The sequence below is a fragment of the Xiphias gladius genome, chromosome 4 (genome assembly GCF_016859285.1).
Source record: "Xiphias gladius isolate SHS-SW01 ecotype Sanya breed wild chromosome 4, ASM1685928v1, whole genome shotgun sequence".
NCBI lineage: Eukaryota > Metazoa > Chordata > Actinopteri > Istiophoriformes > Xiphiidae > Xiphias > Xiphias gladius.
The window spans coordinates 11303153-11329774 of record NC_053403.1 but is presented as its reverse complement, the minus strand read 5'-3'; the positions used below and the strand labels follow the sequence as shown (position 1 = coordinate 11329774).

At 40.7% G+C, this 26622-nt stretch overlaps 1 protein-coding gene across 9 annotated transcripts in view; it reads right to left on the bottom strand.

The window, feature by feature from the left end:
* utrn (utrophin) overlaps positions 1 to 26622 on the bottom strand; it is a 181466-nt gene that overhangs the window by 48326 nt on the left and 106518 nt on the right. For all 9 annotated transcript variants that reach the window (XM_040125316.1, XM_040125318.1, XM_040125317.1 and 6 more), the window contains 7 exons: positions 24864 to 25036; positions 22930 to 23086; positions 13247 to 13376; positions 9915 to 10183; positions 8811 to 8957; positions 6058 to 6136; positions 4673 to 4733 (listed from right to left, as the gene is read on the bottom strand). In XM_040125316.1, the coding sequence (XP_039981250.1) occupies positions 4673 to 4733; positions 6058 to 6136; positions 8811 to 8957; positions 9915 to 10183; positions 13247 to 13376; positions 22930 to 23086; positions 24864 to 25036 (1016 nt within the window). The remainder of the gene's footprint in view (positions 1 to 4672; positions 4734 to 6057; positions 6137 to 8810; positions 8958 to 9914; positions 10184 to 13246; positions 13377 to 22929; positions 23087 to 24863; positions 25037 to 26622) is intronic.

Below are 26622 nucleotides of genomic sequence, written 5' to 3'. Positions count from 1 at the left end.
GTATATATAAAGATATATACACAGTATATATCTTTATATATACAAAACACCGGTAACAGGTAATATTATGACTGATCGTTGTATATACACTATATACACAGAAAATTAATCAACAAAAAGTTACATGATTACTTCTAGGTTTAAGTCACATTTACATTTTATGTTTCCACCATGTTTAATGTAATTATTTGCTGCTATTCTCTGGCTTGTATCATTGTTAATTAAATATCTAATGGGTTTTTGACTGTTGGTCAGACAAAACAAACAATTTAAAGAGCTGCTCTGAGTTCTGGGAACTTGTGATAGGTATTTCAAACTGGTTTTCACATTTCATGGACTTAAAAATTAATAAGTGTAGCAAATAACTGTTAATTGCTGGGATAAAAATGATGCCACTTCTGTGTCCATGCCATGTCTGACAAGATAACCGACAATGAGTCTTTTCTTGGGCATGTATCTCCCAAGAAAGAAATAACTTCTCCACTTTTTAAAATTCAAAACAAGGGCTATTAAAATAGCCTGTAATCAGAAATGGTGTTTTTCCTGATTTCTTTGACGGGAGGGTCTGGGGACGAAGCCACTTGGACCTTATGCAATGTGCGTGACATTTTCCCTCATAAACATCGATTAATGACATCTAGACTAGAGTGAGAATCAACAAATCAAATGGGACCACAGAAGGGCAAAAAAGAATGCAATTTATGCAGCCACTAGGGCACTGCGAGTGGGAAAATAACCTTTAACAAGACGTTTTTATGAGATTTCTGTCTGAGCGAGTGACCGACGCAGGCAGTTGAAGCCAGGCGACAGAAGTGAGCAGTCTGACCCTCTTACACTAACAGATCACCACGATAACAATTAAGCTTATCAAAAATAAATGCTATTTCCTTCGACGTTTCCTGTGTAGACCTGCCATTCCAAGCTATTACAGTCCAACGGAAGGTTAAAGTGATTTTTGCTAATTACTCGCTTCTTCTCTGCTGCACCATAATTAAGCATAAACACATTTTCCCACAAAACAGTGTCTATGCCTGTCTTTCTGTCGCTCCTACAAAAGGACAAAATATTAAAATGTTACCTCTGGCGAGAAAGATATCTCAAATAACAGTGACAAAATCTCTCCCGGATACAGCCACCCCATCGTGGACCATGGGGCAAGGGGTGAATCCAACCAACACTTTTGCACAACACTTGTATTTGCTGCTGGGAGTTTGTCAGTGTAAAACACTCAGAGACCGCCATGAATAATAATGAGTGAGCAGATGAATGATTACTAGCGTATCTGGATGTCCAAACAGATAGAATTAGTCAAATATCTGAGTAAGCAAGAGGAAGATTTAAGGAACTTTTTCTTTTCCAGTGAAAGCAAACTGCCAGACTTCTCACGAAGTGTAGCTGACAGGTGATAAGTGTCTAGCTGTCTTTTTCTGGCTTTCACCTCTCCTCCTCTGCCTCTTATGTTGCTCTTTAAAAATTAACCCCCTCCCTTCCAAAGTTATCCGCATTCTGCTTTTGGAATACAGTTCAAACAGCTTGGGATTCTTTTTTTAAAATTTCTTAAACGAGACATCTTGAGGAAGGGATGCACATTGCCCATCCATGTATATAAAGGCTGTCAGCTCTGCTAGGTACATAGGACCACACATCTGATTTCCCAGCACCAAATGTTTCCTGACAAAAACACAAAGAGACAGTACAAACCAGAAAAGCCTTGGAGTGTAGAGGAGAGTTTCTCTGGTCTTTGCAGAGATGCAGTCTCTCTATATTCCCTCTCAGAAAGCCCTCAAGACCCACTAAAGTGCCAGAATGAGTGATACAGGACAGCATGTGGGCTTGCCAGCATGATGCTGCTGGCATAGAGCTCGTGTGAAGCCATTTGATTTTCCCCCAATATGTTGCTTGAACTCCTCACTACAGGGGGTGGACAAGGCGCAGTTGTAATCAGGGGCCCTTCGTCAGCCCAAAGAAATGAGGCACAGTATGAGAGATGGAAGAGAAGACGAGGAGGGGTTTTGGGAAATCAATTTGTCAAAGACTGATGCAGGTGTCCCAAAGAATGTCACCACACTGAATGTGACCGGTTATTAGTCCTATGCGCTACGGATTTAGCGTTCAGTTTTTTCAAGCTTCAAATGAAGTGGGTTTGCATGCCTGTGTATTTGTGCGTGGAGGAAGATTTGAAAGGGCAGTGTAGAGTAAAGTATCTTCCTTTTGAAATGAAGGAAACACCACACAGTGTGGTTAAAGTTGAAGGAGGATTGATTCTTTCTTCCTGTTTCTGAGAGGCAATATAGGGTTGATGTGAAAGCCACCATGAAGAGAAAAAACCTGGTCCACCCACCCTGGATGCATCGACGGAACACATGGAGTGTGCTCACAATGAGTCTATGTGTGTGGCAAGTTTCAGCTTCGTTCCAGTTTGAGTTCATATGCGTCTTTTGGGGTTGTGTCAGTGTTCCTTTGCCACTGTGTATTTGTGTGTCTAAATGCATTTGTGTGTATTGTTTTGTGCAAATGCCCTTGTGCACATGTGTTTGTGAGAGTGGGCGAATGCAAGTTAACTGGCTGGGCACATCTGTGATCACGGGCTGTTGTTGACTCTAAAGTTTTAAGCCTGTCCTCTGAGTCGTTGTCGCTGGCTTTCATCTCTGATCCCCCTTTAGTGGCAAGCTGCAGGCCCAAACACGACACAGGTGTTCTGCCCCCTCTCTCCTCGTCTAAAACCTATTTTTCTCCATTTCCATCTGTCTGAAAAAGCTTTACCTTGACCTGCTCCCAAATTAGCTCATAATCTTCAATATAATTCAATAAACTGAAGCAACTACTTTTAATTGTTGGATTTAAGATTGATAAAATTCTTTAGTAGCTTTCTTAAAGCGCCAACAAGCAAGAGTCTTCAACAGTCCCAACCAAATTTACCTTTATCCCCATGTCTCTACAAGTTAACATTTTATGTCATACCATACTACCATACTAAACATAAATACAAATGCTTTGGAAAAAGGTTGCATCACACTTTTTGGAGACACTTAACCCATCACTCAGAAAAAGAGTAGACTTGATATCTTCGCAGCTGACGCTTTTATTGTGGGTTGTTCTGTGGACAATGGCACAAGGAGAATTTTTAAAATGGCCATTTGGCCATTTAGCAGAGACAGGGATATTTCGACTCAGGAAAAAGGGCAATTTAGGTGTGGCAGCCCTAAAAAAATAAACCCATTTTATCATCAGTGTCCCAACAGAGACGAGAGAGAGAAAAAAAGTGAGCAGGACTGACAAAATAGAGCTGAAACTGCCATCTTACGATTGTTCAAACCAACAGCCAAAAATAAGAGTGAATTCAGGTTTGGTTGGTCAGCAGTTCACTGACATACATGATTTCTGGATAATGAGGTCCTTTGAACTTTCAAAACTGCTATCCTGAAGAGTAGAGAAGCTGCCCTGTTGCCACCAACGCAACACCAAATAAAAACCTGCTCTTTGGCCTGATTTGGATATAGCGACTTTTAAAAAAGTGTGGGAACCTGTCCTGGGATTCAGATAGGTATTATCTACTCAAAAGGAGGTGCTAATGTTGGATTGAATGAGAATTGTGTAGGTGAAACTGCTTTAATTTTAATATACGCAGAGGAGCAAATCCTAAGAAAGAATTTCCTAAGTGGGAGTAAAATAAATTATGTATGCGCAAGGAATATACATGAAACAACAGCTACCAATTGACCATCTGTGGGTGATGTAGGTGAGAGGTCAGTAGCGGTAAAAAGGTTACAAAGACTAAGAATTTATTAGATTACCCACAGTCTGAGATGTCTGAAGTGTCTGAGATAATGAGCTATTTCAAAGCCAACTTGGAATGTTTTTGAAAATGCAAAATCCCAAAACGTAAAATTCAACTCCATCTGCACCATACTGCCATATGTACATTTGGGTGCATCTACTGTGACCCAAGATTCAAGGCATCAAAGATCAATTGACAGTTGGACTATAAGGTATATTATGGCTTGGTCCGATTGCTTCAACTTGCGGGACCTACAGGTCATGTTCCATAAATGACTAAGGAATATTCAAGAGGTATTTTGCTGATATTTTTTTTACAAACTTGCACAATCTACAGGTCTACAGTTGCTTGAATCTCAGATGAAGAACAGTTGTTCCCAACCTAAGGATCACAACCCGCACAAGAGGTCATATAATGAATATAAGAGGTTGAAATAAAATCACTGGGGTAAGAGATACCAAAAAACAAAAGAAACTTAACTCTGCTATACAAAATACGTTTAATTTTTCTTCATTTTTCAGACTTTTCTCTAACCTTTGCTTTCTTTACATTCTGCATAATTTGACCTCTTCAGACCTCTAAAAATTGGTCAAATGAATCAATCTGAAACAAAATAATCACTGTTCAATTCTCAAAACAATAGCAATGTATTGTATTAAAAAGTCACAAAAAATAAAACTGGCACCATTAGTGTAGGAGATGGAAATAAATACCAAAAAAAAGCAGGAAGTGTTGTTAGAAACAACAGCATTTTTACATACAATACCCTGGCCTTGAATGCCTTGCCAGTGTATAATAAATCACTGACAGACACTAACACACAAACGAACAAACAAATGCATACAATTTCAACAGGCACAAAGAGAACTATTGAAGCCGTTTCTCGCCACTTACTTGATGTAATATGGAACTTTATTCTGAGAAACAGCACGTTGCCAGGGGAGCTGTACAGAAGCTGCAGATAGAGAGTGAGAGAGAGAGAAAGAGAAAAGGGAGATAGACAGAGAGAGACAAAAGTCAAGTAGTCAAGATTGAAACACCATCTTAATAAATATTTCACAATTTTACCATGCAGTATAGTAATCCATTTAGAGTTTCACGCTTGAAATCATTCTAAAATCCGGCCCTTCTTAAAGTCCTTTAAAACTGCGGTGGGAAAAGTAAATGGGTATTGTTTACTCAGAAGAAAGAGGGTGGAAGGAGACAATCGGGCATGAAAAGAAAAAGAAAATGTTAAAAAAACATTTAAAAAATGTTGACAAAGGGCTCCATGTGCCCAGGTTTATGTTAATCTTTGTTGGTATGAAAGAAGACAATAAATACTGACAGGTCAGGGAAATCTTTAAAATGAGAAGCTGATGCAGCGTTAAAACCAGCCACGTAATAAGACTTAAGAAGCTCTCAAGAGCAATACGAAGCAGACATGTTGCTTGATTTACTGCCCTCCCACTTTCCCTCCTCCTTGACACAGCTCTACGCTGAGATAGAGAGATGAAAAGATAGTAAGAGAAAGAGATTAAGCGAGATTGGGACATATATGAGATGGATAGGGCAAGATTAGAACGCAGTATTTTATTGATCCCTGAGGGAATATTAAGCTACTAGTGTAATGAGAGCGAATGTGTGATGGAGTAGATAGTGTCATAGTGCCAGGAAGATGAAAGAAGAGACGGAGGGGTATCTTGTCTGGTGCAGTCGCTGAGCTCTCAGCAGGGCTCACTTTGTAAATTCATGTCTGCTGGAAACACAGCAGGGCGGCCAAGCTTACAACCTGGCCTGAATCGCACACCGTCCATTTTGTCTTCGTGTCTGACAGCCAGCAAAGCAAATCAGGTGGTGCAGAAAGAAACACTAATGGCTGTATGATTATAGAAAATGAAGACAGAGAGAGAGGCAAAGGGAGCGATAGACCGGATGCTTTGTTTAATGTTCACACTCCCGCATTTGTCTTTTTCTCTCTAGCTTTTTGTGTTTAACTCTCTCTGTTCCTTCTCTCTGCTAATGACCACTCTAAAGAGGCAGGAAAGGGAGGGAGTCAGTGGAGAGCTGCGATTAAGCCTTGCATTATTCAAGAGTAGAGTGCTTCATCTGCAAACTGTGCGAGTATATGCGTGCACCCACATATCCACCGAGCATGCATGAAAGTGAAGTGTGATGCTGGAGATGAGAAGATGGGACATGAAAATTAAGGGATGTGAAGCAGTGTAACTGAGTGGAATGAAACCGGATTGCCCAATATTTTCTAATTCCCTGAGAGAGGTAAGTGGCTCTGTACTCACTGGAGAGGAAATGCTGGGAGGAGGGCCCGAAGTCTCGATGGGCCTCTTGAAGCAGCTTCAGTCTGTCCTCAACTGCCACCTGCACGATGACCAGACAGACAGGTGAGAAGACAGTCAGCTGTGGAATTGAAAATGTACTCGCACTGACTGAATTTTACAGTGGCTGGAGCTGGCGTCATGGTCGGGATGAATTCAATTTGCATATCAGGTCACTGACGTTCTCATGGTAAATACTGTCATGTTGTCCACCTGTAGCATAGGTGTGTCGTCAACTCAAGTTAGGTAGTGGTCAGTGGTTATTAAAACAAAACAAAACAAAACAAAAACAAAAACAAAAAAAGGAAAAAAAGGTGATGATACATGATGATGCTATGATGTCCACACCGAAATGCAAGTGCAAGTCTGACGTTGAGAATGCAGGGGATAAATTGTATTGTTTCTTTCAGCTTCCATTAATGGTGATAAGAAGAGAAGCCATATCGGGCAGAGCGGTAAATGCAGCTGTATCCAGGCTCCCGGAAACCAAACTTTGTTCATCTTCTACTGTTGAGGTAACTGAAGAGCTGCAGAACTGACAGAGCGAGAGATGAAGGAGTGAAAAAATGACGGCAATGACACACAGATCATAAACCTGAATGATGTTGGACTCATGTGGCGTCTCATGTTGCATGTGAGCACAGCGTTCAAGCAATATAATCAAAACTAGGACAAGGTTCAAAACCATTTCTTTTTCCCTTTATACTCCGTATTACCTTTTCTATGACAGGAATTTCAAAAACAAATGGTTAGACTTGCTTAATAATAATGCGAGTTCAACTGCAGTTCAACACACACACACACACACACACACACACACACACACACACACACACACACACACACACACACACACACACACACACACACACACACACACACACACACACACACACACACACACACACACACACACACACACACACACGTTGATATTACTATAGTTATGAAGACACTCGCATAAGACATAATGCATTCCTTAGCCCCTAGAGCTGACCTAAACCAAATTCTAACCTGAACCTTAAATCCAAGTGTTATCCATCAAACAGTGCTTTGAAGTTGTGAGGACCGGCCAAAATGTCCTCACAACGGTTGGTTTCAAACCAAACTTTTGTCCACGCAACCATAGAAAGATGTCCACACACACACCTCAGGTATTATGGCAGCCAGATCACAGCTGCCCACACATGGAACCTGACTATAAGCATAGAAAAGGCAATAGCTCAGCCTCTTTCTGGCCATAACGGTTACTGTCCCAATGACAGGAAGATGGGAGCTGTCCGCATATGAAAACCAAATCACCAAACTGCACAGTAAGACCTAGTTTATTAGTGTCAGGTTCCTGCAGACTGAGATACATTTAAAAAAAAAAGTGTACAACAGAGGCCCAAACTGTGGAGTCCATTGAAACCCTGCCCTACTCTGAGTTAGGGTCATTCTCCAGGCAGAAGGACTATTGGTATGTGTATGTACATGGGATGTAGCACAAGGCTACAAATTAGCCCAGCTGCCCAGTTTCACTCTGCAGCAGTTACACACTTAGAAGGGGTGACTTTAGGTTTCTTTCTGAGATTTCAGTTTTTCTAAGCACACTTTCCTGCTTTTTTCTGCCCACACACCTTTTTTCTGCCCACACTCCCTGCTCATTTCTCTACAGCTATGCCGCTATGTAGCTGCATGCAAGGAACCTTCAAATGAATTCCATAAAAACCCAAGTTTCCATGTCAGTGTCTTTGAAATCACAGTCTATCTGTGGCTGCTTGATGCCATCCCAGCTGGGCAGCGTGACCTGTATTCATTTTTCCCCTACAACTGGACACCAGAGGCATCACCAGCCAGCCTCGTCAAGGTTCTCGAAGGGTCAAAGCGTCAGTGCTGAAGAAGAAAAATGCTTTGACATAATATTTCTCAGCACCTATCTCTGCCTATACCAGTCTACGTATCCTATAGACATGATCTGATTCACACATGATTTTGTCAGATTATTCTTGTCTCTGTTTCTAACCAGAAAGAGAGAAGAGAAATGGGTAAAAAAAAAAAAAAAGAGAGGAAATAGGGCAATTGATGACAGGAATGTGTCTGAAAGAATTCCTCACAACTTGCTGATTTAAATTTGCACGTTGCTATGTTCGTTTGCTGCTGCAAAACTTAACAAAGAGGATGTTATTCCCTAATTCACAACCAACATCCCCTCTAGTCTCTTTGCCTGTGATGACTTGTAAGAAGACCCTTCCATGACTTTCCCTCAAGGGCTGAGACATGCTCCAGTCTGAGAATCACTCAGCGAGTCCCACAGCGGATCAGACCAAGACATTCAAGCACATTGAGAGCCAAGAATGTGACTGGTGCGCTGTGAGAATAGTGTCCATTGATGTGTAGTGACAAAGTGTCGCATCGAGCACAGAGCCGTGTTGAAATAAAACAGGTACACAGGCAGAGGGACAACTCTCAGTCCCCTTTGTGTTTGGCTGACACAAAGTAAAATCAGCACGTACGCGGCGAGAGAAACAGAGAGACAGAGACAAACACACAGAAGAGATTAAAACTCACAGACAGGCAGAGGGAGAATTACAGAAAAGGAAGAAAGAGGATCAACATATACTGAAGACAAGTGTAGACAAAATACTGAAGGAGGAAAAGAGGCGCAGAAAAAAAAGTGTGTGGAAAAACAATGTCCGCTTCAACATCTGCAGATGATTCAGGAGGATTTAAACTACCTGCAGTAGTTTCCATCTCATGTTGAGCTGGTCCAGTTGTCTGGAGGCGGTGGAGGACAGCTGGATGTCCAGTGGCGTTAGCTCTGCAGAAAGCTCATTGACGAATCTTACATCCTGACGTAATGGGGCGATCTCCTCTCTGAAGGTCTGGACAGAAAGACTTCTTTTGTTACAGTGTGAAAGACTGATATTGTAATTGTATAACACATATAAAGATAGTCTCACTAATTTCTTAATCGTGACATTTGTGCTTTCACAAAGACCACCATGTCTCAAAGAATGTTGGTTATCCTCTTTATCCTTTTAATAGCTGTTTGTCTTTTCATGTTTACTGCGTTGACCTCATGACCTCTAACTGTAGTTGGGTCTTGTTGTGCTATAATTTGCATTTACAGTCTTTACTGTGACTGTCAATAAGAACTTAATTCCTATACTATACTTTGGTTTTATTCTAATTTTTAAATAGACATTTTTGTCCAAAGTAGGTCCCTACATAACATGCATTTTAAGAGATAAATTGGACAGACTGTCTATACCACAGGGAGACAATCTTTAAGATCTGATGTGGACAGCCAAATTAATGCTATGGTTGCTTTTCCTCGTGCAACCCGCGAACCATGATTTGATTATTTTTGGTCCCACTATTTCTCCTCTGTCCTCCATTTGACCTTTGTCGCTCTTTCATTCTTTGTTTACTGTTTATTAGGAAATGCTGTCTGTCAGTTTTCCGCTTGTTAACTAAATGTGTTCCCTGTCTCTAGGTCAGGTCTCCTCGTGAAAAGACCTTCTCACATTTGATGAGTAGCATTTTGCAAACAAACTAGACAAAAACTCTTTTTGTTTGAGGTGCAGGTGCGGTTTTGGTTTATGCTTTTATTTGATCAAATTGCAGTTAAATCAGTAATTTATGAGTTACACACCAACAAATCACAGTGAATGGCCGTATGTAAGATTTTGTAAGTAGAAGAAAATACAGGATTTGTTGAAGAAGCCTGAAGTAAACTGAGGTTCAGAGGAGTGGGTTATCTAACTCCTGACTTGATATCTTGATGACTATAGTACTTCAGCGATGGTGCACACAACACTGTTGTCTCTCTGACTCACCACGGTCTTGTCGATGTGGTCCTGCAGAGAGTCGATCAGCAGATCCCCCACAGGCTGCCACGTAGCTTTGGCGTCCTCTGCTCGAGTTAGCCGCAGGTCGAGCTGGTCCATGGAGCTCTGCAGCTCCTGGAGCCGTTCCAAGGCTTGCTCCACCTGATTGTGCCAGCCACCCATGTGTCCTTTCAGACGCTCCCACCGCTCCCTCACTTCGCCCGTCTGCTTGCGGATGGCCCGGGCCAGCCCTCGGGCCTTCTCCTCTGGGGTGAGGTCTGCAGGAAGAGAAGGAAGGAAGTAAGGAAGAGAGAGAACAGACAAGTTAAGAGAGAAGTAAGTTTATGTTGACAAAGACAGATTTTATGCCCTTTATTAATCTCTAATACATACTTACTTTCCATACGACTGCATGGTATCAGTGGGGATATTTTCTACAACCCTCCTCCAAAAATGTTAGAAATGCAACCCAGTCAAATCCTTCCACCCAGCTGACTCTTTTTATTTCCGAAACCTGAACATCTTCAATATTATGATATAAACGTTTTCCAAAAATACACCTTTATACACAAGTTGCAAATGAGAGAAGAGAGAGGAAAAATGTTCACATAATTCCATTCTTTTTATCCACTTACTTGATCAGAAAGTCATTTTCGTTTTCCCAAATTTTTCGGTCAGTTTTCATAATGGAGCTCAGTCATTTCATTAAAATTACATCTTCCGTAAAATCATAAAGAACACGATCAAAAGCTTTTTATTATTTTGGCAATTATCTCTTCCTTCAAAATCTATAACAATTCTGTAAATGTTGTTTTGTATCATTTAGGTTTAAGATACTGAATACGCCTTTCTTGGGCATCTTCCTTCTTCCTGCACATTGCTTTGCATTATTTCTATGTTTTATGTCTTATGTTCGATTTTAACTGGGGCATATAAGTAAAACTCAAGATGAGGAGGGAGAAAGAAAAGGGAAGAAGCTAAGAAGAAAATAAAAAAGGATCTCAATTACAGGCAGTCGAGGATCTGGGGAATGATGATGGCAGGACAGGGGAGAGGATGGGATAATCGTGACATATTGGAGGATGCAGAATGAGAGAAAGGGGTCGGTGGAGGAGAAAACTACAGTGTATACAGTGTGATGATGTTGAAGAATGTGGGATACAAACAAAACAATAAAGTCAGTTTAGTGGCATAGAAAAAACAAAATACTAAGAGAGTGTAGGAATGTAGGACAATTAAAATTGTTCAGACTCTACCAAAATGTCACTCTAAGAAATCCCATCTCCTCTGATTACACAACAAGCGCAGCCTCTGATTTTAGATCAGCTTTTTATCTATTTATACAATGAGATGACGCTTTGATATCCATATCAAAGATCACAGACAACAAGCCGATCTGCCTGCACTCTGAAGTCTCACCATACCCCTACACAGCCCCTTGGGTCGGTTTAATTATTTACACAGTGGGGTTTTAGGAAGGAAATGTGCTGACTTAACCACCGCATCCAACGGAGACAGAGAGGAAACGTTGAATGAGTCAGTGCATATTTGATTCTTGGGTGCTCTGTTATTTATGGGTATTACCACAAGCTCAACTTTTAGTGAATGGCATTTCAAGGACACTTAACCTCAAAACTGGGCCAAATAGGTCCTCGCATCTGGTTTGAAGTCAACCGGACAGGTTTGCCTTTCTGATCTGATACTACAAACCAGTTTAAGTACAGCCAAGGACCTTTTGATGCGTGTCATCGCCCTCTTTCTCTCCCCTCATTTCCTGTTAGCTCTCTGCAGTATCTCATCCAATAAAGGCAAAAAATACCTCCAAATACTCAAACAAAAAGAGCCTGTTAATACTATTATTACAATTTAGTCTTGCTGTATATTCTTGAAGATGTTTAATTTAATGACAAATACCCTTTACATGAAACAGGTAAGAGGTCAGGCGACTTAATCTCTCTTAAGTGACTCTATTTACTATAGAGAGTGTTATCTTTTACCCTCCACCATCTTATTTTAGTGTCCTAATTCTGAGTGTGAAATGTATGCTCTACATAGTGCCCTAAAATGTCTGTGGCATGTATACTGCTGCCTGCACACAATCCCACAATGGAATTATTTAAATTTTATAGATGCAAAAATTAGAAATGTGCAAGGCCAGTCAGTAATGACACAAAATGATGGCACTGCAACCAGAGGAGGGAGAGAGAGAGAGAAAGAAAGAGAGAGAAAGAGAGAGAGAGAGAGAAGGTCCAGCAGAGTGGAGCGGGTGGAAGTGGAGATGGGGTTGATATGGATGTTAATACTCAGGTAAATGCAGCCAAACTCTCACTTCAATTTCCTAACAAAACAAAGAAAAGTTTTGTAGCAGTCTCTGGTGATTTTTCATCATTGATATTTAAATTAAAATCCAAGTTTGATGGAGACAAAACACAATTCCTCATCCACCATGTTTTGCATTACAGTAATCACATATTGTGTTCATTAATAATTGCCTATTTGCTTCTAATAATCAGGTTTTATAAGACAATAGGTAATGAAAATTCATTTCTGAATTCAATACAACCTTACTTGTGGCTCTTGTAAATCCCATCTGCTCTGTGTTTCCCTGGAAAATTTATAGTTGCAACCAGGGTGACCTCAGTAAATCCAGCAGAACACATAATCATCTTCTTTTAAAATGTCTCCCTATTATTTGTAAGATCCTCCCATAAATGCGTATTCAATGAGGACTGAGACGTACAATGCAGACACTGGCATAAATGACACGCAAACTGTGACTCCAGCCTTCTGCAGCTGTTTGACACATGCAACACGTGTGTTTTGGGGCTGAATGCGTCGACATCTGCACCTGAAGAACTGGTGCAAAAGCCCTGGTAAATCTGGTAACAAGGTGATTTCAGACACAGTGCAAGTGTACGGGACTCACCGTTAGGACTCCCCAACAGTCGACAAAAATGATGAGGCTCAATGGATAAAACGCAAAAACCACTTTCAAGACTAAATACAGTGATAAGTTCAGCTCCCTTTGACCTGATACTGGAAGATTGACTGTACTACTGCAAGATCAGACCACCTGAGGCTTAAAAGGAGCTCTGATTTTAGTAGAAATTGCCGTGATAAGGAAGCAGAAAGAGCACGAGTGGTTAATATAGACTGTAAGTGGTACTGCAGTAACAGTTTTTTGTGACATTTCTTATTTCAAAAAACATTTCCAGACATCAGCGACTGAGAGGTATTAAGTTAGATCACAGTGTGATGAAAGCTGAGATGATGTTCTTCTATCTCTTTTCCAAACATTTGTATAAATATGTAGATGGTTTTTAAGAAGAGTGCAAACGTACCAGCCTTTGGCTGCAGGTCCTTGCGTGGCTCTCCAGGACCCTCGATCGGCTGGTCAGCAAGAAACATCCTAGCCTGGTCCAAAGTACTGATCACCAAGTGCTCACGTTCCTTTAGTTCTGACCGTAGTGCCTGCAGGAGAAACACAGAGCAGCAGGTTGAAATCGCAAAATTGCTCTCTTGGAAGGCAGTCATTAGAATTAAATTTAACTCTCTGATGATCCCAATAGATCCATGTGGAAACAGGAAAGATCTGCCAGTGACTTAAAAAGAGAACAAGCTATCTCAATGAGAGAGAGAGTGCATTTTTAAGCAGAGATTATATTTAACAGAGAATTTGAAAAAGGGGTAATTAATGCATTTCCTCTGCAGGTATGTGCATGTTTGACTCTTGTCTCCTGATCTTGTCTGCACCAGTGAACTCCAAATGAACTTGGGAGTGTTTTAAACAGTGTGTTGTATTCAGATTGCTGCCCCCCCCACAGAAATATCTACTAATCAACCAGTTCTGCTTAAATCACCTTAGACATTCATAATATTAGTAAAGGAACTTGTGATTAACTCACGCTCACGCATGTAAATGCAAACATTCGACCAAAGAACAATCGCAGATGTTTACGTTCAGTTTATGGAGGAGATAAACGACACTCTCAACGGTTAATTAGGTGATTGCTGCAAAACAAAACACTTTCCCTGCCCAGTCTTCCCTTATAAAGAGAAAAAGCAAGAGGTGAGAGAGAGAGAGCGCAAGACAGCAGCTATGTTAGGAGTGTTAGTGGGAGTGGTAGCTCTGAGAACAGAGCGGAAAGTGAAGGCAAGAGTACGGGGTCAAACCGGGCATTTCCTTAGGGCTGGTGTGGAATTAGCTGAGCGATCCGCAGAATAAAGTGAGTTGCTGGGTGCTATAACCCTGCAGGAATTATCATTACAGAGCCGGCTAGCAATACGACATATCTTGCTCATCCTCTTAGAGAGCAGCTCACACTGCGATAGTCAAAATTACCCCCACACACACACACACACACACACACACACACACACTCTGGGCCCTACAGTACAGAAAAACAGATACCAAAAGTTCACACAGCAATTTGACAGACACTTTTTTTCTTTTTTTTTTTATCCTCGTGTCAACTAGTCGGCCTTGCCACAGCTCACAAGCAGGCGATAAAACTAGATAGAGGGAGTCAGCATGGCATGTCACAGTATAATTATTCTTGTTTGATATAGGCGTGACCCCGGGGGACTTCATTGCCTATTGGAGTGTGTGATTGCTTTGTGTGGAGACAAATGTAGTTTAAGGCAGTGTGAGGCAAGTTGATTAGATGGGATGACTCACTTTGATAAAGTCTCACATTTATCAGACTTATCAAACAGACGAGTGAAGCAAAAATGAGATGCCAAAAATTCAGTTTTATTAGTCATGCACAAAACACTGACTGACTGAGCAGCAGATGACAACATGCTGGGTTCAGTGGGATCATATATACAGCATGATTTTGAAGAGATAAGAATAGAAGGGAAAGAGTGGCAGAGTAGGAGGATGGGAAGTTACAGTCAGCTCGGAGGCATCGAGATGTACACACCACTTTTTGTTCTAGTTTCAAAATAAAAAAGCTCATTTCTGGGAGAAGGTTTGTGTGAAAGTTAAGTTTAGACCACTGCAGTGACAATTTCACACAGCCTCCTGTGGACAAATGTACCCTCCCACCGAATTGGAGCATCCAGCCGAACACAAATTAAAGCCGCTAAAAAATGGTTTACATAAAAAAAAAACATAATAGGCAGGTAGCTCAGAGAGGGGACCATCAGAGACAGAAACTGAATGAGCGGTGATTGAGGAAGAGAGGAAGAGGTGTGTGGGAAGCAGAGATAAGAAAAGGAGGGTGGGAAACTGAGCTGTTTGGACAAGTACCAGTCAAAACCAACATCTCAGTTTTTCATGTTTTTTGTTTCGCTCTCAAAGATTTGTTGATGGCTTAAATTAGGCTTTAGAAGGGACTGAATTGAGGGTAAAAAGGCTGTTTATTCACAAATATCCTTTGCATATTGCAAGAGTTTAGCAAGTACAATATGCTGATATCGGTTTCGTAACATCACAATGCGAATTCCTTCCTGCAAATCACAGATCGGCAGCTCAATGTGAGAACAAACAACATCCTGGTGGAAACATCCCTGGATGGATAAATCAGAGACGCCTGATTACAACCAAATGTAAAGGGAACTAATATTTACAACCTCAAACTAGCAAGCTGTCTACTCTACAATATGCTTTGCCTATATTAATAGATTATTGTTTTAGCTGTATGAAAATCAAGAATGACAACAGAGCAAACTCCATTTACTGGAGAGAATGTTTGGCATTTTTGATTTTCAATTGCCTTAAAGGATTAAGTGATTATGAACATTTTGGTCGATTCAGTTCCAATTAATCGGTTCAGCAGTAAGATTATCATTTAACAGCTTCTTTACGTGTGATAATATAATCTTATCATGGCATTTTGGAACATAGTTCATCGCACAGTTTGATAATTTTGTATGTGTTTTGCATACATTTTACAATATCGAAGTATTTGTTGATTTTGGAAAACATCTTTATCAAATAACGTTGAAGCTCAACATTTACATCCTTAAAGTGCTCAGAAGAAATTTTCCATGACAACAGGGCAAACTCCATCTGCTGATGAAGATTAAATGACATTATTGAAAGCACAGGAACAGCCACTAAGTGGACCTTGCGATCAGATTATTTAGTCAACTGCCTGATTCCAAGGTCAAGAATGAACTCTGAAGCTCAATCTTAGTATCATGATAATAATATTACTCAGTAGGTTTGCTTACCGAGTAATATTATTCGCCTAGTGGTCTTAATTGCATTACTTGTTTATTACAATAAATGTTGAAATTATAACAGTAGTGTTTCCCCAAATGGTGTTCTTCAATGTTAACTGGCTCCAAAAAGACACAGACAAAGCTGCAGAGAGTTGTTACAATGGCAACACAAGTAATGCCAAGTTATTCCCTGTGTTACAACCAGCCTCTCTGCATGTCACCCAGCCACTGCGTATCCTTGCAGTTCAGACAGATGACAACACCAAAGACCTTTCCCTAACACTCAAACAAGTCTTTTTAGCGAAACTTCAACACGATCACATTATCAGTGTGCCACAAAGGGACACACGTTTCAGTGGGAGCATGAGAGGTAAATATCAAACACATGTACAGCTTTCAGGTTAAGAATAGAGCTTTTTTTTTTTAAAACAAGTGAATCCCAGCTGGCCTATGAGCGATAAGGCATGGCTGTCTATGTCAAAGATAAAAAGGGGCAGGTCTTCACTTTGCTCTCCTTCTTTTTAATGGTTTTCCGCATTTGCAGATCAGAATATGATCTGGTCTTGTGTGATTTGTGAAGAACAGGGGAATAAAGGACTCTTGTCAGTACCCTAATTCTTATTGCATCTATCTTGTAGTTACGAATGACTGTGACCTTGGCTGTGGGTGCATGCATTTCGGTATCTGAATGACCGTGTCTGTATTCGAGTGTTTGTGTCCAGGTCTGTGTTTGTGTGTGGTGTGCGGCCACATTGGCACAGCAAACTCTTATCACTGTGTGCACTGTGCTGTGGCGCCGATAAGATAACATCACAACACAGCTACTTTCAGAGGTCTGCCAAACATCCCTCTTCCCGCTTTCAAACCCCCGCTATCTCGGCCTCTTTGCAATATTACCTCAACCCTCATCTTCTTCCAGGGAAAAAAAAAAGGGCTCCCAAAAGGTCCACTACAACACACCAGCTCTCAACATCAGAAAAGCATCTGACAGGAGCTCAAGGAGCCTTCAACAAAGGGGGTCACTCACATCCAAACAACGTACACATTGTCAAGAAACTGATGACTTAATTCTTCTCTAGCAAATAAAAATAAATAATAGAAACAAGTATTTTTTAGGTATTTTTTTTAGGTATTGAACTACCGTAGTCGGAACCAAATTAACCAAATTAGATCTTTGTATCTACATACAGTTACATACTTAATGAAGGAGCCTCAGAGTGAATAACCTAAGAATTTAATTACTCGCTTGCCCCTAAAATCCACTGTTATCAGAACAGCTCAAAGCTAGTGATAGGTGATGGTTGCTTGAAATGAAACTCTTTGACATGCTCTACTAATATGCTGCTTCCAGCCGTGGCCATTTTTGAATAAGTAAAATGCCACCAGGCTGTTTAATGACAACAGATGTGTCAGAAAACTACCTGCAACCGCTTTGCAGCTAATAAATGGGAAGGTACAGTTAAATAATAATGTATAGATAAGTTTCTTCGGGGACAGTTCCTGACACAACAGAATTATTTTATGATTTTCTTTAAAATGTGGATTGGATATGTTTTAGAGAACATTTAAGTGGCATTTTCTGATGCTTCTGGCGATAATGAATATTTTGGAGTAGTCCTTCATTCCCAATTCCACTGGAATTTTCAGCATGAAATCACAGCAGCTTTTCTCCTCTTTATTATTACTAATCAGTACTACTACCGACCACACAGTGATGTCGTTTGTGTCTTTGTTGATGTTGTTGTTGATAGTGACAACACACTGACATGTTATCACTTTTAAAATTGATAAGGTGAACTTTATCAACTGTTGTTTGTTTACCAGCAGACATGGGGCAACATCAGCGTTCATTTGGAATCATAGTTTTGACTATCTGACGGATGTAAGTCCAATTTCTCTGCCTTTTGCTTATTTTTTTGGTTTGCACGAACTCCTGAGGGAAATATCTGTATCTTCATCCGCTAAGAGCTCCGCCAGTTAGTAACCATTTGGGGCTGGTTAGGTGGTGTACAGTTTTGTTTTTAGAACGATTTTGTTGAAACAACTGCTGGCCGCAAATGAAATGACGCTAATGAGAACAGTGAGAGTGAACCAAAACAGGGAAGTTGCGGGCCATAAAACAATCAAAACAATGACCTTAAAGACATTGTAGAGCTCTGTGAAACTCAGGGGAACTGTGGTGGAATTGAGGTGGGTTCATCACAACCAGCGACCCCTTTCACATTTAACATAGTCATTTGAGCCATTGTTATGAAATATCAATTATAGCAGCTTTGATGTTTTATATTGCTCAGGTGTACTGTAGACATATTTCCCCAATGGTGTACAATAAAGTTGAATAATTTGCAAGGCATGTGCTTGAATCAACTAAGACAGAACTATATTTAGGGACAGGGCCACAGACTGGACACAAGTCTACAGTCTAAAAAACTGCTCCCTACAAGTTTAGGGGACGCAGACAAAAACACTTAAAAGTTACTCAAAACGAGGCAATTGGGAGTTTAAAAAAAAAAAAAAAGAGAGTCCTTCATTTCCTAAGAGATAAGTTAAAGGCCAACGCAGCACTTTAATCCATTTCATTCTGCTTTACGACCTGTCCATTCAAGTGCAAATGGTGCTAATCAATCATGCAGGCACAATGATTAAGATGGGTTCTGTAACAGATTATTAGACCCTCCTCGCTTTAGATAGGTTAATTGTACACTACTTCAGCATATTCAGAATTTTCAGAAAACAAAGTTAAGCAAATTTGTATTAAAGGGAATCACACTTCACCAGTTTGTCTTGATATTTATTCCCTTTGTAACATTTGGAAGAGCATTTGAAAAGACCAGACTGTCCTAAAAATGTCCACAAGCATTTGGTCTATTGTTCCTACTCCTCAATCTAAAAGCTGTAATTTAATAGAGTAGGTTAAACGAATTTAATCAGAGGGATGCTGACGAAGGCCTTTTATTGGATAATTGAATGTGCGATTAATAAATGCTATTATGACCATTTTAGCAGAGAAAAAACAGACACAGATCAATACACAGAGGAGGGAGCATGAAGTCGCTCAAGTAGGATAGGACAATACCCCTCCCTCCCGCTCACACTTTAAATTCTTTCAGTGTATTGCAATGTAAACAGCTTCTTCCAGACAGAAACCAATGCAACAGTTTTAGAAGGAACTAAATATACTAAAACACACAGGTGAACGTGCACCATATTGTCCTTTTTCTATCTCCACTGACCTCCTTCCTTCCTCTTTTCTCCTGATGTAACTGTACCTCTGTTTGCTGCTTCCTGTCCATCACTTTCTTCCCTGACTGTTCGGACCACTGCTCTCTCATATTTTTCTTTCCTCTGATTCTTTAATAAGGGCAATATCCGTTGCTCTCTGTTGGGCTAAGTGGCTTAGGCTCCCTCTTTTATCTCTCCGAGTGTCCCAGAAAAAAAGAGGAGAAAAAAGACATCCCCTCTAAGCCCTCCCTACCTCATAGATTCCAATTTCCATGTAGCTATACACATTTCCTTCATCTATCTGACAGAGCAGCTGGTGTATGTGTGTGTGTGTATATCAGTGAGTGACTCAAATGTGTTTCTATGTATGTGTGAGCACAGAGGACTTGAGTGTGTGTGTGTGTGTCTGTTGGTGTAAGCAAGTAATAGAGCATGACGTGTTCAAAGCCCGAGCTCTTTTGTGCTGCTCAGCCCCCTCATAACTCTCAGGGTCGGAGAGACCTCCAGGCCAATCTATTAAGAATAACGAGGAGAAGGAAGTGAAGGGGAAAATATAACATAGTCCAAATGAAAATTGAGCCTTCCTCACTTTCTGTTCCCCTGTTCCATTATTTCTAATTTCAGCATTCTCAAAGCCAAAGACCTGGAGATGAACAAGGGAATGGAGAGAGGACAGAGTGAGAAGGAATGAGAAAGGAGGAGTGTAGAGAAAGTCAGGATGCCAACACCGGGCTGGACACCACAGAGAAGAATGACAGAAAATGAGACAGAGGAGCTGAAAAAGGTTAAAGAGAAAAGGAAGGTGAAAGTGGAGATGCAGGAAGATTTTATTCTCCTGCGGTTATTGTGTGCTCTCAGCCTCATTCCTTATCTGATGGAGCTTGTCGGATCTGTTGGGTTGAGGCCTGTCTCTGTTCTCCATCAGATGTTGGTTACAAGACAACATCATCTCAGACCTCAATGGACATATTTTGACTAGCCTGGATAGCCACAAATTGTCTCATCCTGCAAGGCATCGGTTGAACTACAACTTAGACATTAAGTTCTCGATTCTAGATCTTAAATGGCAAACAATATGGCAGATTACCGCTTTCTTTTTACACACAGTACATCTTTCAGGCCTGATTGTAGTTTTTGCTCCCTGGTGTACAACATATTCACATGGTCCGGTGTTGACCTGGTTGCAATATTCTTTTTTTGAAATATGTTTTTTCCATGATCTTTGGGAAAACTCTTCTTTTTTGCAAATTGCTCTGCTTTTGTATGATTATTCTTCATTAAGCCATTAAAACACTATACTTAGCAGGCATTAGAGTGGCCAAGAAATTGATCATGTGCCACTGCTAAGAGCTAAAATCTGGCTTTACAGCAGATCAGTCATTCTCGATATTTTGTCTTTGAAATAAGTGGCTTCAGAAATGCACTAAGAAATGAACTAAGGGTTAGTTCCCTTTTTTCCTGTTTTTCCTATATTCCTTTTTCTCTTTCCATGTAACAGTATTGAGTTGTGTTTAATATACCGGCCTTATGAATGAGGACATAACTAATTTCAGCTTTTTTGGAAACTGATTGTGTCTCTGTGTGGGTGATTGCTTGATTAGTCTTGATTGTCTCTACCAAAATGTGATGAGAAAATGTAGTGTGATATATAAGTAAATAATTAAATTACAAAATGTAGTAATGCTCATGCTTAGAATTGTTTGTCACACTGTAATAAAACCTTATACATACTTAAAGTAGATGCACATGCACAGGGTGCAGACAGATGCAAATGCACTTTTGTTATATACAGGTCTAGCAAGCGTCACACAATACACTCTTACATGTATGAAATGGTTGATTTGTGTGTCTGTTGTGTGTGCGCGTGTGTCCCAGAGGGTGTGTGTGATCCTGCACCCATGCATGACTGCACATCTGTTTACTCTCCAAAAGCGTTTTGTGGAAAAAAATAATAGTGTGGTGAACGGGGTGCGGAGAAACGCATTACGATGTCAAGAGCAACATCAACAGCAGTGGCAGCCAGCGGACTGGGAGTAGCCACAGGGTGAGTCATCTATCTGAAAGCAATTACACATCAATGCTCTATCACAACAACCAGTGGTTAAAATTAATAATACACTGGGGAACGCAGATGACAAATAGCAGTAATGACAAAGGTGTGAATGGGTCGGCACAATTATGGTATTGATCGTTTGTTTGAATAAATTATACAGTGAGGTATAAGGGTGATAAACAACAACAATTTTAAGAATGACATAGGTGGAACAACAGTACTGATTGAGCAGTAGTGATTTTGATAACTGTCCTTAACTCTCCACTGATACAAGTTTTGTCTATGGCTGTTAGTGAGTGACTGTAACGACACTGCTGATTGTTAACCATGGAGACATGGTACACCCTGCTGTGATTATGCGTGACTGCTGCAATGTGTAGTTTAGTTGAATCTACTGTAAACCCACTACTGATGAGCCTGATGCTTGAGAATGTCACAATGATTACTGCGACTGCTTTGGAGTCACGGTGTCCTCCTGTGGTTTCAGTACTGACTGTTCAGCATATGTGTAGAAACTGAATGCAGTAACTGAATGTGCTGTATATGAACACTTGCAATAGCACTGTAAAATAACGTCCATCAGCTGCCTGGGTAATTAACTACGGTCAGGATCATTACAGAGTATAGATAGGGCATGTAAGATTTTTCTTCTGTTGTAAGGTACTTTGTCCCCTTAGCAAGATTCAGACAATGTAAGCCAGTGCTGTTGTGATTGGTCTAGTCTGGAAGTTTTTATCTATATACCATTTATATAGGCTTTTTTCACATTAGACATTTTGACAAGTAGGTGTAGGATGGCACAGGTATAAATAATAGAGTGAAAAATGGCTCAGTTTCATGGTCCTGGTATTGTGAATGCCAGCTCAGTGTCAAGGCTTACTGGGACCCTTAAATGGAATGGAGCCATTGTTAAAGTTATGAGCAAAACTAGTACTTTCCCACCTCATGAATCAAGAGGAGGACAATGGTTGTTTAACTTGACATGTGGCAGCGGTGGTGGTCATGTTATAAACATGATGCATGTTATGAAAATCCCCAGTCATCCAGTTGCCTTTGACTTAGAGGTCCTGCAAACCCACATAGGTCTTAATGTTTATTTTGGATAATGAGACATCCAGTCAGGTTGAAGATGGACTGAGCTGGAATTTTGTGAGCTCACCTAACTCCATAAGTCAATAGGAATGATAAACTTCTCCATGCTTATAGGAGCAGAAAACCAGGGAGGGAAGTGTGAGTCATGGAGATGTCAAGCACAGTCCATAGAAACTCAAAGAGCCTTTAAGAGGTCAAATGAGGCAAAATAAGGGACAACACCTTGTTAGGGCATTAAAGTAGAGCCTTTAATACTTTTATATTAGATGACATGGCACTTAATGTATCCAGCTGAGAGTATGGCTAACAAAAAACGTAGTTTAAACGTATACACAAGAAACCCATACTCCTGTTTTTTCAAGAGTGTCAAAATGTGACAAACTCGAAAACTCATCTTTTTGGAAACTGGATGAAAACAATGAGGTACAAGGTATGATAAATCTTTTACGGCGTGGCCGGAACATTGCCCGTGGCAATAGTACGTACCGTGCAGTGGTTCTGCTGTTGCAGCAAGGTGGGTACATCTCCTCCGATGGGCATCTGCTTGGCCAGCTCCTCATCCTTCATGCAGATCCACCTCCACAGCTCTTCCAGGAGGCCCAGCAGACGAGACCAGCGTTCAGCACTCGCCTCCAGATGGGCCCTGCCAACGTACACCATCCACTTAAATTATTATTATACTGTATGCATTTTTAACTCTCACTGTTGAAGCATAAACAGTCTTGTGTTGACAAATCAAGCGGTCTATTCAAGAGACGCATCTGTAGTTAAGCATTGCACCTTACTTTTCATCATTCCTCCATGCAGGTTTACATTAATATAAAGGTAGACTTAGCCCCTATTAAAGGCTGATGCTTTGTTTATACAAAAGTGAAGCCACATACTGTATATTCTTTTATTTTGATTATACTGATTATATAAAAGGCTTAAAACATATGAAAATCAACTAAAAAGCTTTAAATACTACAAAACCTCCATAAAAACCTCATCACTAACCACTCGAAGAGGTTGTTGCCCTCCTGGAGTAGTACTATTTGTAAAAGGGAACACAGCTGGCTGCTAATTGTGTGGGTGCTACCATACATGCAATACATGTCGCTAGGAACTTTTGTTTTTCTGCTCTCCTCTGGGCATAACGCATCCGAACACTGTGTACAGAGACCTTCTATTGCCACTTGCAGAGTTAGCCTTAATTACACATGTACTGCAATTAAGGCATAATGGGCTGTATACAATCAACACACTGTACCTCACCTCTCTCTCTCTCTCACAGACACAGGCACACGGACACATAGACACAGACACAGACACATACACACATACACACACTGATCTCTCACTGTCTATATTTCTCTTGCTTGTCTTCCTCTGGAACAAGTCCAGCCTATTATGTCTGCACTGCCTGACCTTGACTCACTCCCATTTATTCTTTTCCACTCACAGCTAACGACTTTTCAGCATATAATCTTTCCCCATACCTTTTTTTTTTTTTTATTTCCCCCGGTGTCTCTTCAGCCTCTCTAACCTTCCCACCTGCCCCTGTAGCTTTGTTGTGCTCCTATGCTGCTTCTCTCCACCCTCTCTCCTCCTCTTTGTCTTTGAACTTCTCCATCTGGCCCTTTCAACTTCACTTTCATCTTCACTTCCTTCATCCTCTACCTCGCCACCCATCACCAATCACATTTATTTATGCCAGGGTTGTGGCTGACGCGGCATTGGCTTTTGTCCTCAAAAGTTTATGTGCCAATGTGGTGGCTGTCAGGTCCTTTTTCATCCCCATGTGCCTTGGTGGACAAGTGAAAAAGGAGCTACTGTATCTGTACAGTACAACCAACATGGCTATTCCACAATGTGCTTCAATATACGTCATGTGTGGTTTTCACATGAATTGAGGACATTCAAGTCATGTTCCGTCATGAATAGGACTATCTTTTCTTTTTGACAAGTTGAGAGTACTCAATGGTCCACTCAACAGTAAGGGAGATATACTATGAATTAAATGCAGAGTACAGTGTATTGGTGTGTTTACAAAGAATAGAGGCCTTGGACTAAGCTTAGCCACTGAAATCTGTCCATTTGGAGACCTTGGAGATTGAGTGCTTGGGGTTTCAGATAAATTCAGTGTTTGAGTTCTTGAGCCTTCTTTTTTGTTGTTTTTTCTAATTTGATATGAGAGAATCACACTCTCTCTAAATAACTTCTGCAACATGCAAATCACTGGTTGATTAAAATAATAAACTGAAGCAGAGACCTACTTGAGCCACTGCCATGATTGAGACATTCTGCCAAGATGTTTTTTTCTTTCCAGAGTTGAGAGCGGCAAAAGAGCAGAAAGCTGAGATCTGAGCTGCATTATCCAAAACACTGGAAAAGGGAAAAAAAACATTCCTATTTCTAAGTTTTAATAGGGTTTTACTGACCGGATGTTGGCTGATTTGGCCTTCAGGTCGCTCCAGCGTTGGTTCATGTCATCCAGTCTGTGTTGGAGGAACACAGCTTCCTCTGAGCTGCCCAGAGCCTTGACCATCTTCGACTTATTCCCGTCCACACTCTTGTAGATGTCATTGTGGGCATCGATCTCAGCCTGGATGTCCTGCAAACACGCAGACAAAGAACAACTCTCAAAGCTGACCGTTTCTTCAGGGAAAGTTTCCGTGCAAATGTACAGTCAAGGAAACCAAAAGTAAGTTCATATCACACCCAAAATTGGACGTCACAGCCTTCTTCACCATCAGAGCTGATTATTCATGAAGCAGAAATAACATTTGATTTCGTCGCAAACACTAGTCTTGAGGGAGTTCACGGTATATTGCTCACAAAATTTCCAGAGGGCAGAGAAGTTTGTATTTCATGAAATATCCTCCAGTTACTTTTTGACTCTTTGACAAAAAAAAAAGATTTTAACTTCCATCCTTTCATCGAGTCCGAATGCCCAACCCAACCAGGAGCCAGTCCCAAAGCAATGTGTGCCCCCATACTAATGCCGCTTTAGGTTATACCAGGGCTACACCAAAGTAAGCTTTGCTAATTTTATGCTGGGATACAGTATGCAATACTAATGTAATGCAATGTTGTTCCAAAATACTGTGCGTTTATGTGTGTGTGGCTACAACAGGCCATCACATTCAATAATGTGATGAAGCACGATTTTTCCATGTGTACGTGTGTATGTGTGTGTCCTTAACAAGGCAGCTCTATTACACAACCACATCTCAAAGGGTATGTGTGAGTGTTTGTGTGTGAGGGATGAACCACAGGGGGGGCTGATGCAAGCAGACGATCCTGTCAAATGTTTTATTTTTAGCCGTGTGTAACTGCTCCATTTTCCTCTCTCTCCCTCTCTCTACTGGGACTCCCCTTGGTTCAACTCATTTCAACTGCAGATAAAGAAAAGACTCCAATACTATATGGACGAGTGTAACACTGCCTGCAGCACAGAGACAGATTTGCAAATGGGACACGATTAGTCCAGATAAGGAAAGTGTAATGAGACCCATACCCTACAACAGCACAGTAATAAAAAAAAAATTCTGGACATTGTGTGTGAAATGAGCCATCTTCAGTGCCTGAAGTTGTTACTTGTGTATCTTTCTCATTGCGGCATTACAGATTGGAAATGATGCTATTAACTGAGTTCCATTTTACAATCGCTGTAGAACGGCTTTATCTAGGAAAATGCTAATGTTGCTGCACTGTTTTATGGTAGTCTCTGCATTATTAAAATAAATTAACAATTATAAAAAGAAGTTATTAACAGTAAGCAGAAGATGGTTCATAATGTTCATATTCTGGATATTGAATACAGATTGTTCCTGAAAAAACATAATCTATTGCAGGTGCACTGCGTACAGCAATGGAAACTTGCTGTAATGGCGTTAATGTGGTACTGCACTAATTATTAAACACCAGCCAAAATCACACACGTCAAAAATAGTGACACACATAACTAGACAATATGCACTAGAGGGGGAATAGTATTGAGGAAACCCGCATCATCACACATATACTCCCATACCCACATGCACACAATCAAGATATTGAAGATGCAGGAAAACACAGGGGAGAGACGCAGAAAATGGATGTTAGATGCACATGACAACACATACCATGTGTAGATTAAGTGGAACGGGTGACAACAGCTCAGCTACTCTGGAAACCGTGTTTTTGGAAAAAGTGGAC